The sequence below is a fragment of the Larimichthys crocea genome, chromosome XI (genome assembly GCF_000972845.2).
Source record: "Larimichthys crocea isolate SSNF chromosome XI, L_crocea_2.0, whole genome shotgun sequence".
Taxonomy (NCBI): Eukaryota; Metazoa; Chordata; class Actinopteri; family Sciaenidae; genus Larimichthys; species Larimichthys crocea.
In genome coordinates, this window is record NC_040021.1 from 12071067 (window position 1) to 12083477 (window position 12411).

The 12411-nt window shown below is 40.9% G+C and overlaps 1 protein-coding gene across 1 annotated transcript; it reads right to left on the bottom strand.

Annotated features, from left to right (window-relative positions):
• Positions 1-3520: 3520 nt before the first annotated feature.
• On the bottom strand, positions 3521-5381 carry tcf21 (transcription factor 21). Its single transcript, XM_019269754.2, has 2 exons — positions 4822-5381; positions 3521-4023 (listed from the first exon to the last, which is right to left on the bottom strand). Exons 1-2 carry the CDS (start codon positions 5242-5244, stop codon positions 3934-3936), a joined length of 513 nt encoding a protein of 170 aa, XP_019125299.1. The 5' UTR covers positions 5245-5381; the 3' UTR covers positions 3521-3933.
• Positions 5382-12411: the final 7030 nt, after the last annotated feature.

A 12411-nucleotide genomic window follows, 5' to 3' on the forward strand; every position in this document is an offset into this window, starting at 1 on the left:
CACCCATGATTCCAGCCTCTGGACCCGTATACCACAGCTGGATGAAATTGGGAAGAGTTGAGATGCTGAGGGACATGGTGGTGCAGCAGACGGTGGAGCTGAAGAACATGAAAGGCCGGCTGCAGAGACAGAGACGCAGAGTTGAGCAAAAATTGGATCTCCTCCTCACTAAAACCAGCCTGGATGAGCTGAAGAGAGATCACACTGCCTTGAAGAGAGACTGAGGACAAGTGAGAAACAAGTGAAGAGCTGAAGAAACTAAACATGGAGCTGAGGGTTGATCTTGAAAACCAGGCAACTGAACTTTTGTCTGTAGAAGGCAGAGTGGCAGTCAGTGAAAGTGAGCTGCAGCCCCTAACAGGCATGATGGCTGACCTACAGGCCCAGAACACAGCCAACAAGTTGATATTACATCTTTAATGGACCGGATGACCACTACTGACAGCAGAGTGGACGGTTAATCAAAGAGAATGCAAAGGTGGCATTTTATGCTGCTTTTAAAAACATTGCAGGACCTTACAAACTCCAACTGTCCTAAAGTTCAACCAGGTCTCACCAATGTCGGTAACACCTACAGTCCAACCACCGGTTACTTCACTGCACCTATGAGGAATGTACTTTTCAGATTTACGTATGTGGTCATACCAACAAAACCATGGGTGCAACTATTTCATAATGGGAAATCCATAATGTATAATTTGCAAACCATGCGTGAAAGCCATTTTGAGTACCATCCGCGTTATTCTGGAGCTGAATGTCGGTGACGAGATACATTTGGTCCTCCCAAAAGTTATACAATTTATAATAATGAAAACAATCCAAGCACATTCAGTGGCTTCTTGCTTTTCCATATGTGATGTCAATAAGTACCTACGTATGCTGTGTTTGTTGAAGCCTACCCGTACTTACTGTACGTGCTGCAGTTGTCTGCATGAATTTATAATCACCCAATAAATCATTCTCTGTCTCATTAGTATTTGTTTATTTCATCATTCAATTGTCTATTTTTCAGCCCCTGTGTCCAAATCAGTTTTATATTTAAAGTTTCATGGTGTAAATCACACTCAATAACACTCCATTAAAAGGATGCTGGAGAGACTGTCAGGTCTCAATATGTTTTCAAAGACACCCTGTAGTTGTCCAGAAGATGGCAGTCTTTGGACACTGCATGCACAAATAGATGTCAGGGAGGAGTCTTGGAAGAGTTTTGGGGTAGTAATGACATGAGGTCTGTATAGTGATGTAACATAAAAGAAGGGAGTGATTGGGTTGTTTCTGCAGATGACAGAGATGAGACCTTCAAAATGAAAGCACGGTGCAAAAAAACATCATAAACCAGCTGTATATGTTCCTCCATTTGGCTAATATATCTGTCTAATATTATGTATATACAGACAGAGATGTTGGAATGTACAGTATAAACTGTTGACTAACTGCATTGGCCATATTACGCTAACAAACAGTCATGCCAATATAAGTAAGTGATCTGAGGGAACCATGAGGGCAGATGGGAAAACATGATGAGATCAGCTGGATCACGATGTGATTCCTTTCCCCCCTCAGTTCGTGAATCTTTTTCACATCACAGTTTGGGCAGCGTTCCAAACAAACAATTAGCATGTATGGGAATCCCTGCCTGCCCTCCTGCAGATCCCTCCCTCCCTTTTCTATCTCTCTTCCTCTCTCGCTCTCTTGCCATGGCCCGGACAGAGACGGCCAAGTTATTTTCTCCACGGTGGTCCCTTGAGAGTGGCGCGAGGCCCCTGCCACGCCCGCGTGATGATTAGGTGAGGGTCCTTGAAGAGACGTCGGTGGGACTCTTTTATACTACATCACTCAATCTTATTGTTGTTAAAGGATAGTTGGTACTGTCCTTTTTGTACCTGAGCAAAGCAAAGTCAAGGAGTAACTGTGATTAAAGTCAGCCACATCTCTCCGCTAGTCACTGAAAAGTAATCCCAATGAAGAATAAAGCAAAATTAGCATCTAGCCTCATGATAATGTAATATCTCCATGAAAGCGAGAGTGTAAAAACGTTATTTTCCAAAGTCAGGAATGAAATTTAACACTATTTTCAACAATTTGTGAATATGGAACAATTATTTTTGTTATCAGAGGTAAGAAAAGTAGCAATATCTATAAATATCTAAAATATCATCCAATACAAACGAGAGTCCAGCATACAAAACATCCTCAGGTAGCCCTAAGGATGTAAATAACAGATAAAGCAGACTCAGATACGTGTTCAATTATTGGATTATCATTATGAGGCATTTCTGTACAAGCAGCATTTTAGCATTTTCCTGCACACCTGTGCTACAGCTACAGCTGAGGTCATGTCCTCTGCATGTATTCCGAGGAACTTGAAGGTTTTACTCCAGTGATCTAAAAGGGAGTTTGCACTGGGATTAAAACATTTATTTTGGGTTTCTTTCTTGATGGACTATGAATGGAAGATATTTTTAGATTAAAAAAAAAACAAGATGACTTCTATAATCTTTGATATTAGTATTAGTATTGTATTGTAGCTTCTAATAGTCAAGCCAGTTTCTTTCTGTTGGACAGATTGATCTACAACAATGTTACACTAGAGTTTGCATGCCAAATGTAAATTTAGTAGAGTATACATACACAAAAAGGTACAAGTGGGGCTATTATGCACCTCATTGGACTTCTTTATGCTCTTGTGGGCCTCCAAATGTGAGGTTTTATGCTTTCTTAGTTTAACCGGTGATGGGCATGGGTCATTTAGGTTAAAAGAAGGGAAAACACGCCTATGTGTAAAAGGGTTGAGAAAGCAGAGGGGTTCCATGTAGGAGGGAAAAAATGGTGATCTACCATGTGGACACTTCTAGTATCCGTCTTTACTTTCAACCCAATAAACCACAATGAGAGAGAGAGGCCGCGTGTCAGACTGCATAAATAACTGTCAGCAGGATGTAAACATAGCGGTCATAACCCGAGCGAATTAAAACAACTGGCCTGGGCGGGATTAAAGGTTTTCATGCCTACAACTTTTTAAAAATACTCACTTCTGATTGGCTAAATAATGTACGCAATAATGAACACCTGTGAGCGTCTTTCCCCGATATTATTTTAGAAATAAACAAATTAAATTGTGTTATTGTCATCATTAAATAAAGTCAGATCTTTACATAATGTATGGCATTTTTTAGATACCGTTATATCAAAATATTTCAAAGTAAAAGACATAAATCTTGCATTGCTGCACAGTATTTTTTTTTTGTGGTAGATTTATCAACGCAATTGTCAGTGAGATAAACTTAATTTGACTTGTTTAAATAATCTTTGAAGAGAAAGGTTTGTTTATGCAATGACGACCACGTCCAGTGTTATCTTTTAGAAACAACAGAGAGAGACTTATCTGCACTGACTGCTTGGTTGGTGCTCAGGTTCTGCTTTTTCTGAAGGAGCGGAGTGATAAGAAGGGTTACTAGGTCAAAAGCACCGGGCCCACACACATGTAACGAAACGAAATAAACATTCAGTACACAAGGTGTAAAAGTGATACAAATATATTTTTATATACATGTAATCTGTACAACCATTTGAGACAGTGGACACTGTTTTATGTGCACATCCATCCATCATAATGCAGCTGCAAAAAAAAACAAAAAAAAACAGGCCTGCAGGAGTAAAAAAAAAAAATGCATCTGCAGAGTATAAAAAGACAACAAAAGCCATTTAAAGCAACGCAAGCAATCTTTGAACCAGCAAAGACAGCAAACAGGTGACAGGATGCATTTAAATAAAATTTCTCTTTACGGGAACGAAGGAGCGAGGATACGTTCTCTCCGTTATTCCCACTCAAAGTCTGCGGAGATGAGACGTGCATTTCAGTCTTTGTTTTTTTCTTTTCTTAATTTTTGTTTTTTCTTATAAATGTTTTGTTCCCTTGTCCGCTTGGTTTCGTCAGGACGCCGTTGTTCCACATAACCTTGTTGTGTTCAGCATCTCCTTCAAATCGTTCTCCGGCTTACCTGCAACCATGAAAGGCCACGTCTGCGGAGGGAAACACAGTCAGTCAGGACAAAGAGCTTCTTAATTCATCAAATCATTAAAGTCAAAACTAAATAAATAAAAAAATCAGACCAATTATGTGGCAATTAATCACTTGCAAGTATCAGGTGGACATAATGAAACCCAGGCAAGAATGGACTACCACCAGATGTTCATGCAATCAATTTTAAAGTTTTGCCTCTGCAGCTCCAATAATAATAATTTGACTGGAATTTAAAACTATTTTGTATTTTATATCACAATAAAACATCTCTAAAGCTTATTTGGAGATGTACTTGTATATTTTGTCTGATATAATTAGAATTATAAATGATTTAAAAGATAAGAATGAATTAGGCCTGGTGGCTGCATCCGCTGCATTATTTCGACATTATTCATAATGATAGGCCTTTCATTTCTGCTCATAATCATTTATACACAGTGATATCGTTCAGACCTTTGCCTAAAAACTGTTTGCATGAATATGAATTGTTGTTTTCCCCCCTCCTCTCATGCACCTGCTTCACAAAGCATTCTCAATTTACACTTTGGGGCTCTTTGGTGAGGCCCGGCAGTCTGTAAACCACCTTAAAATCCTGATAAACATACATGTCAGTGGTGTAGCCTTAAGTAAAAACTGATCCGTCACTGAGTTCATGTTAATAAGAAAACTATCATTATGATTTAAACAAAAAAATCTGAATTTAGGTCTACCTTTTAGACTTTCTAACTTTTCCCTCACTTATTTCTTTCTATAACACATAGAAACTTTCAGCTGGGCACTCTGTCCCATAGTCTCACCAGGTTAACGGGGTGGATAAATCCGTTTTCGTATTTGTCGTTGGCCAGTATCTGCCGGAGGTGCGCGATGTAGCTGGACGCCAGGCGCAGAGTATCCAGTTTGGAGAGCTTGGTGTCCGCTGGTACCCAGGGTAAGGTAGTCTTCAGCCGGGAGAAGGCTTTGGACAAGACGCGCATCCTGGCTCTCTCCCGGGCGTTCGCAGCGTTCCTCTGCACGTGTTTGCCCTCCTGCTGTGCCACACCCTTAGGTGCAGTTTTCCGGGACGCTGTCTTGCGTTTCTTACCCGGCGCGTCATTTGCGCAAGTGCCCTCGCAGTTGGAGCTCTCCTCTGTGCTTTCGTTGGAGTCTTTACCGGAGGAGCCAAACTTCAGGATGCCGTCCAGGAGCTCGTCGTCGACGTCGCTGAGAGACCCGGTGGACATGGTGAACTGTCTCCGACTGGAGCGGACTCAAAACATGGGAGCAGGAAGCTTCGTCTGAGCGGGAATGAACACAGGGAGGATAGACACACGCCTTGGAGATGAGTTCATGAAATGCTGTGCGTGAACGGAGCAGAGTGGAACACAGTTTTTATCTCCATAGAGAGAGAGGGCGTTACATGCTGGGAGGAGACAGTGGTGCTGATCTTACATGCTGGTTCCCAAAGGTTTCCAGGACCCCAAGGGACCCCAAGGGACCCCCACTAAGATGCAGAATATATTTTAACAGACACAGTATTCAACAAATATAAAACAAGTTTGTGGCCTTCATCAAAGGTTTAAAGTCTTTGTCCATCATCACTATAAACTCATGTGATTACAAATATTACTGATATAAAAAATCTATTTGATTTGCATGTGATACCACGTTCTAATGATGTGCTTATGGCCCACCTTTGTTGCACCTTTAATACCTGGAAAAAAAAGAGAAAACGATCTGCAACCTGGAACACACATGGAATTTTTTTAAATGTCATCTTGTGTTCACAGGGAGATTTATAAACTGGCCCTCTCATTCAGAAAGCAATTAAACTGAATTGCAAAAAAAACAAAAAAACATTTTATGACTTTAGTTCATTACTATTAGTCTGTTTCTTTTTACTAAATTACAGACCAGAATGGAAAGCAGCTTTACCAATAATGTGCAGATTACCTTAATGATTCTGAGCAGCATTACAATTGCATTCTTTAATATGCCATCTTAAAGAGACTGTGTTTCTCGTAGTGGAAAACGTGTTATTTTTACTATTAAACAAAACATAAATCACTATAGTTGATTCTTATAATATTGTAGACTTTACCATCAAGTATTTGGTATTTTAGCCTGTTCCACTCACAGAGCCTACGTAACTTTCAGCACATCTTGCCAGTTAGCAGGATAATGTGCAAGGACAGGGGGGTGTCAGGTCTCAAATGGCAAACTGGCGCCTCGGTCCCCTCTGATGTAATGGATACCCGGCACCCACAATCCCCTGTTTGGCCTTCCACATCATTCCACACCGATGCTCCATCCACTGGTCCACTCAGGGCCAAGTCCAAACAACAAAGTCTGTGGAGCTGCTTTAAGTGTGTTTAAATGTTGGGATGCACCAGGAGAACACAGATGATGCTCGTGTGCATCTCGCTGACTTTCTTTTTAATATAAATTGTTCATTGTGAGTGATACTGAGCCTAGTGATGCACAACTGCATGAAGCTGCAAATGTTTCTTTCCGGGATGCATGGTTGTGAGTGTGTGTGTGTGGGTGTGTGTGTGTGTGTGTATGTGTTTGAGAGTCATGTGTGAACTCAGTGTCTTTGCCTGCACAGCTAGAGCGTGTACAAGGATGAGAGGTGTGTCTCTTGAGGGCTGACCTTTAACCTCTTTTTCTTCCGGTGTCACAGTGCACTAAACAGGCACCACCACTACGTTTTGAGCTGACACAATAGAGAAACACACTTCACGTGGAGCTGTATTTTTAGCCCAGTAGATACAAATAAAATCTTGAAAAGAATGAATATGGCAAATGTGAAAAAAAAAAAGTTTGCAGGACTGATACTGCAAGAAAGAAAGAGAGAGAGAAAGATGGCACTACGCACAGAGCGGCCAGAAAGAGAAGGGAGAGCAAAGAGAGGACGGAGAGGGCTTAATCTTCTGGGTGGGCTGGAAATCAAAGCACTTTGTGAAAAAGTAATAATAGAGTCTGCTAGATTGATGATCACCTCTGAGATACATGGATCCACCAGAGAGTGGAGCGAGAGTCAGTGAGAGAGAGATGAACTAAAATAGCTCATAAAAACAGAGCACAGACCTTTTTCTCTTCCCTGTGCGTCAATAAAATACAGACCCTGATGTAATATCATTAAATGATAGTTATTATGCTTGCAAAAACTTGAATTCTCATGTGGTATGTACTAGACAAAGTGATCTGCCACTTAATAATAAGATAACATATCTGAAGGTTCCCACACAGAGCCGGTTTAGTCATCAGACTCAACGGTCCCCTATGTAAAGGGTAAAACAATGTACACTGAGTGTTTAGGAAACTGTCTCAGTGACCGCTTTTCCCTCCCAGTGCCTCGGTCACACACACACACACACAAACACACACACAGTGACATGAGGCAACAGGTGGAGGGGGAGAGGGGTTAAGTGAGAAAGATGGAGAGAGAGAAAAAAGAGGGGACCCTGGCAGTTATGGAGGGACATGCTGCTAATTAGCCGGTTTGAGGTCAAATGTTAGGCTGGTTGTGTGATGTCATCTCAAAGGGACGGGATCCAGATGTTGCTTGCAGGGCCACCAAGGGGGACACCTGATGCTTCGGGTCATTATCATTTCTCTCTCTGTCACACACACAAACACCTTTGTTTAAAACAACCGCATATGTTGAGAAACAGTGGATCTGCCATGTGACAGGCTTATGGGAATGCCCTGTAGGAGAACAACTATCTACTATCTGTAATGATTAAAACAACGGTGATTGGTTTAGGTGTGTTTGCTCCAAAGCATAGCATCCAAAGCATCCAAACATATAATCAAAGTAAAATTGAAATTAAACTGATTTTTTTCCTGTGTTTTCCTGAGTTTATGTACTTATTTGGTCAAAATTGTAATTACTAAAGAGGTGAAATTAAAACCCTATGTTGTATAGAGTGTACTCTAGCATCTGTGATATTTTTTCCGACTGACACCGTCACCATTGAAATGTTTGACTAGTACAATATCTGTGTGGACGAGCACTGTTAATAGTTCCAGGACACAGGCAATTAATCAGCTGGGGGTCGACATCAGCCATTGACCAGGCCTATCTGTGATTTGTCTTCTCTCCATGTCACTGTGACGAATTTGAATTTTTAATTAGCTGGGAGGTGGCGGAGCCAGGACTGCCAAGCCACCACGCAATGGCACTTCAGAAACCTATGGGTGACGTCATAGATACAATGTTTTATACGGTCTATGGTTTTTACTGCTTATTTGAATAACTAAAGCAGTGCCATGTGAATTGCCCGCTGAGAGGCCTGATGCTGAGATACTGTTTTCACAAATATGTACGTGCACAGTTTTATCCGTTTTTGAAAATATGCACAATAGCTCTTAGTTAATTTCCTTACACATAAAAAAAGGGGTTCAAATTTCAATTTGACTGTAAAATGTGAAAAGAGTCTTCACATTAGGTTAAAATGACGGGATTAGTGGAATGGGAGAAAATGTTCTTTTGATTTAAAATGGAACAAAAAATAAAAATGGAAACTGAAAATGGAAAAGCTGTCATCGATGTAATAATACTTTAGCCTCACTGTGACAGGTTATCAATATTGCACTCTAATTCAATATTTAACTTGGTTATGAAGACTTGGATTCACACAAAAAAAGAATGATTGCATATTCTCACAGCCAGACTTCACTTTCATAAATACTGCGTTTTTCTTTCCTCACCTAATTTTTCCAGCTTCATGAGCGTCAACTGAAAAAAGACATGGGGACAATACATTAAGTGAGCAAAAGGGAGCAAAATCTGAAAGAAAATATTATTTTGTGTATTGGCAAAACATTCCACTTGTATTTTTCTGTGACATACGGAGAAAAAATGAAATAAAAAACAAAACATGAAAAAAAAGAAGGAAACTTGTTGCTGTGGATGGGAAGAACAGAACGAGAAACTGTAATCTCGGAGTGAAGCTTGGGGTGAGAAAAACATCATCCATCTTTGTCTAAGCACTCCAGTTCCCTGTCCCTTATCACAGCCATACTCCCACACACACACACTCACACACACACACTCACACATATGCACAAATTGCTTTTTGCCTCAGTTCAAGTACCTCTAAAAAAAGAAGAAAAATCAAAGTAAAATAACTAAAAGAGAGGTTGCAGAAAGTGCAAAGATACAACAGGGAGTGGAGAAATCTGGGGCAAAAGGATGTTGCGGACAAACTGGGCAATAAGAGAGAATTATGAAGATGTTTATGGGGAGTGGAAACATCATATTATAATTCAAAAAGACTATAATCCTTTGATATTCGGTGACAGGAACATCCGGGGGGAGGCAAACAGTGATTCTCTAGAATAAGACTGATATTCTGTCACAGTGTAGGTTAATGACCTGGAAGTCTTGTCCTTACAGTGTGAGGGAGTTGGAGTGTATTGGTCTCTGGAATGTGCGCACACATGCACACTTGCGTGCAGAAGTGTGTGCATCTGTGGTAAATGTATTGGGTTTCACAATGTCTGTGACAGATGGATATGGATGTTGTGGATTGTACGTGAAGAAATCGTGTGATATCATGGAGGGTGTTAGAATAAGTGCCCCTGTGTGGTTGCCTAAAGCTTCCTCTCCTTTCTTCACCAGCACGATCAGACAACAGGAACAATGGGCTGTTATGATGAGAACAAACCTGGGATGTTGTCATTGCGCTTGAAGATGTATTAACTTGATTTAGGATGGTCATGGTTGATATTTTCACACACATTCACATTTTGAAAATGAAGTTCGTCAACAGCTGTGTCTTCAGGTTGTTTTTGTGAGGATCGCCATCTTAACATTAGCTAATGGTTAATGGCTCCTCCACTAACAATGCTACATCTTAGTCATCTTACATGTTAAGTCAGTCAAGAGTTACCCCTGCAGGGGTTTGCTCAGGCTGGCCTCAGCGTGTCATCAAGCCACCCTTTAGGACCGCCCAAAAAATCCTGGACTGAAAAGTGGTGAAAAACAGTTTTAACCTCTGACTCCACATTTCAGTAATATACATCGTTCAAAGTCTTTTCACATGTTTTCAGCAACTATTTCACAGCATATTTAATGTATTATGAAAGAAATCTCAGAATTGCCTTTACACAGGCTTTAAAGCACAGTCTACTGATTCCTTAAGTTGTGTTTTGCTGCTGCACATTCTCATTGTCTTCCAAACGTCCAGATTTCTACTTGTTAACAACAACTGCGTCAGTTTACAGTGGTCCTACTGTTAGATCACAAAGAACGCAAAGCGAATCTTAGAAGCAGTGCGATTACATAAACCTTGCAAGGCAGCTGGACTATAAGGCCATGAGATCACATGAGAATCCATCTTGTGAGGCTTCAAGCTATGCATTTGTGTCCTAACACAGTGATTCAGACCAAACTGCCTCCTATGAGGAACTACTGGCAGCTACCACACAAACTACGGACAAGAGTGCAGTTTTTTTTTAATTGAAAGAAGAAAAAAGAACAACATGCTTACTTTTCCAATCAGATGGTTCTGTGTAACAAACCATCAGTCAGGGGTCAGTCATGTTACGACTGCGAATAAGGTCAATGGAAAGATGCGATTAAAAGCACAAAATTTAGCACAAATTGAATCTGCGTGAAGAGAAGAGAATGGAGAGAGATTGGAGAGAAGTAAGTAGTGTGCTGCTCGTCGACTTAAAGAACAGTTTTAGGAGAGGAAGACACATCAGACAGATGGAGGTCAATAACACATCAACCTTGGGAAAGTTGAAGAGCGAGAAACAGAGAAGTAAAGAGGTAAATCCAGGGAACCCACAAAGACATTAACAACATTTTGGGCAGAGTTTGTGCCTTAAATGTCCAACAGGCACTGCTGTATTGATGGCTAAGCTCAGTATGCATACACACACCGTTACTTAAGTTGTATTGGCTTGAACTTGAATTGGCTGAGTGCCCAAAGTGGCCTGTCGGAAGTAAGTGAGACACGATGCAGCTGCAGTTGGAGTGTGTTTGTGTGTGAGCATGTGTTCTACTATGTGGCACTTTTTTAACCTCTGCTGCAACCTCTGGTGTAACTTGTGGCCTGGTGATCGGATGCGCAGATAAAAACAGTGTGTGTGTGTGTGTGTGTGTTTGTGTGTGTGTGTGTGTGTGTGTGTGTGTTTCACTCTGCAGCACTGGGCAGTAGGGCAGTGTAGGACAGTGCTGGGTTTCAGAGTCAAAGGTCTGGTCTCTGTCACTGTGATTGAGACTACAGTTTATAAACAGAGTGAGAGGGAAACTCAGTTTTCTATCTCACACAGTGGTACCAGTGTGTGTGTGTGTGTGTGTGTGTGTGTGTATGTGTGTGTGTGTGTGTGGTTTAATCCTCCAACAGACCAGAACCCCCAGCACCCTACTAAATCCTCAGTTTCCCCCCTTCTTCCTCCTCTTCACCCAGTTTTGCCTCACGCCTCCCTCCAACCATCCCCACTACCGACTCCACTCTCTGTTGTTGGATGTCTGGTCAGTCTGTCCAGTCAAAACAAATAGAGTCAAAACAGTTCAGTAAAACAAGCTTTTCAGCCAAGATGCAGCCTCACACTCAATTCTTTTTAATCACAATAACTATATTTTAAATAAGAATTTAGCTTTAAATCTACAAGCCAGGTACAACTGAAATGTGTGGTTCTTTGTCTCTGAGGTGCTACACAGACTGATAACTGACAAGCGATACAGAAGTACCCGATGCAGTACCACCAGACTACGGCGCTCCTTTCCTTAAGCCGTGAAGTCTGTGATATTCTTCTGTAATAAAGGCTTACAATTATATATCGTAACTCCAAACAACTCTCAGATTTCCTTCCAAGTCTCATTCTTTGAGGATATCCTTATAAAAGGGTGCTGCGGAAAAATGTGCCACGTCCAGCCTAGTTGTGCTGACTGGAGGTGAACAGGAAGCATCAAGGATTGAAAATAGGTTCAGGCAGAAGAAATGCAAAAAAACTTTGCAAGAACAAGCTTCAAGCAGCAGGTTGGGACATGTTTATTGGGGAAAATATGTGCTTTAATGGTAGTAAAAAATTGCCACTAATAAACATACACCCCTCACTTCAAGGACACACATTACCTGAAACAGTGCTCTACCCCCATTCATAATGAAACAAACTAGATATATATAGCAAATGATTTTGTAAGACAGAGAGTGCTTTTAAAAACATAGAGTGCCTGAGTTACATTATATGATACAACATTGTTTACAAGGACATGACATGAGGACATGACTTTGGACTGGTTCGTGAATGCAAACTCTGTAATTGTTTCAACAAAAGCTTGTAAAACATCACTTCAGCAAAGTTACTTGTAACTTATAACAGTTCAGTTTTTTTCCAAACCTGGTTTATTTTGATACCCTCAAGGGTGCTTTGAATCATACAAGATTAGC

Bases quoted from the DNA above. Each gene is read 5' to 3' on its own strand.
- tcf21 (XM_019269754.2), bottom strand. From the start codon at position 5,244: ATGTCCACCGGGTCTCTCAGCGACGTCGACGACGAGCTCCTGGACGGC. The intron at 4,024-4,821 runs GTGAGACTATGG...TTCCCTCCGCAG, and splicing joins TTATCCACCCCGTTAACCTG to ACGTGGCCTTTCATGGTTGC.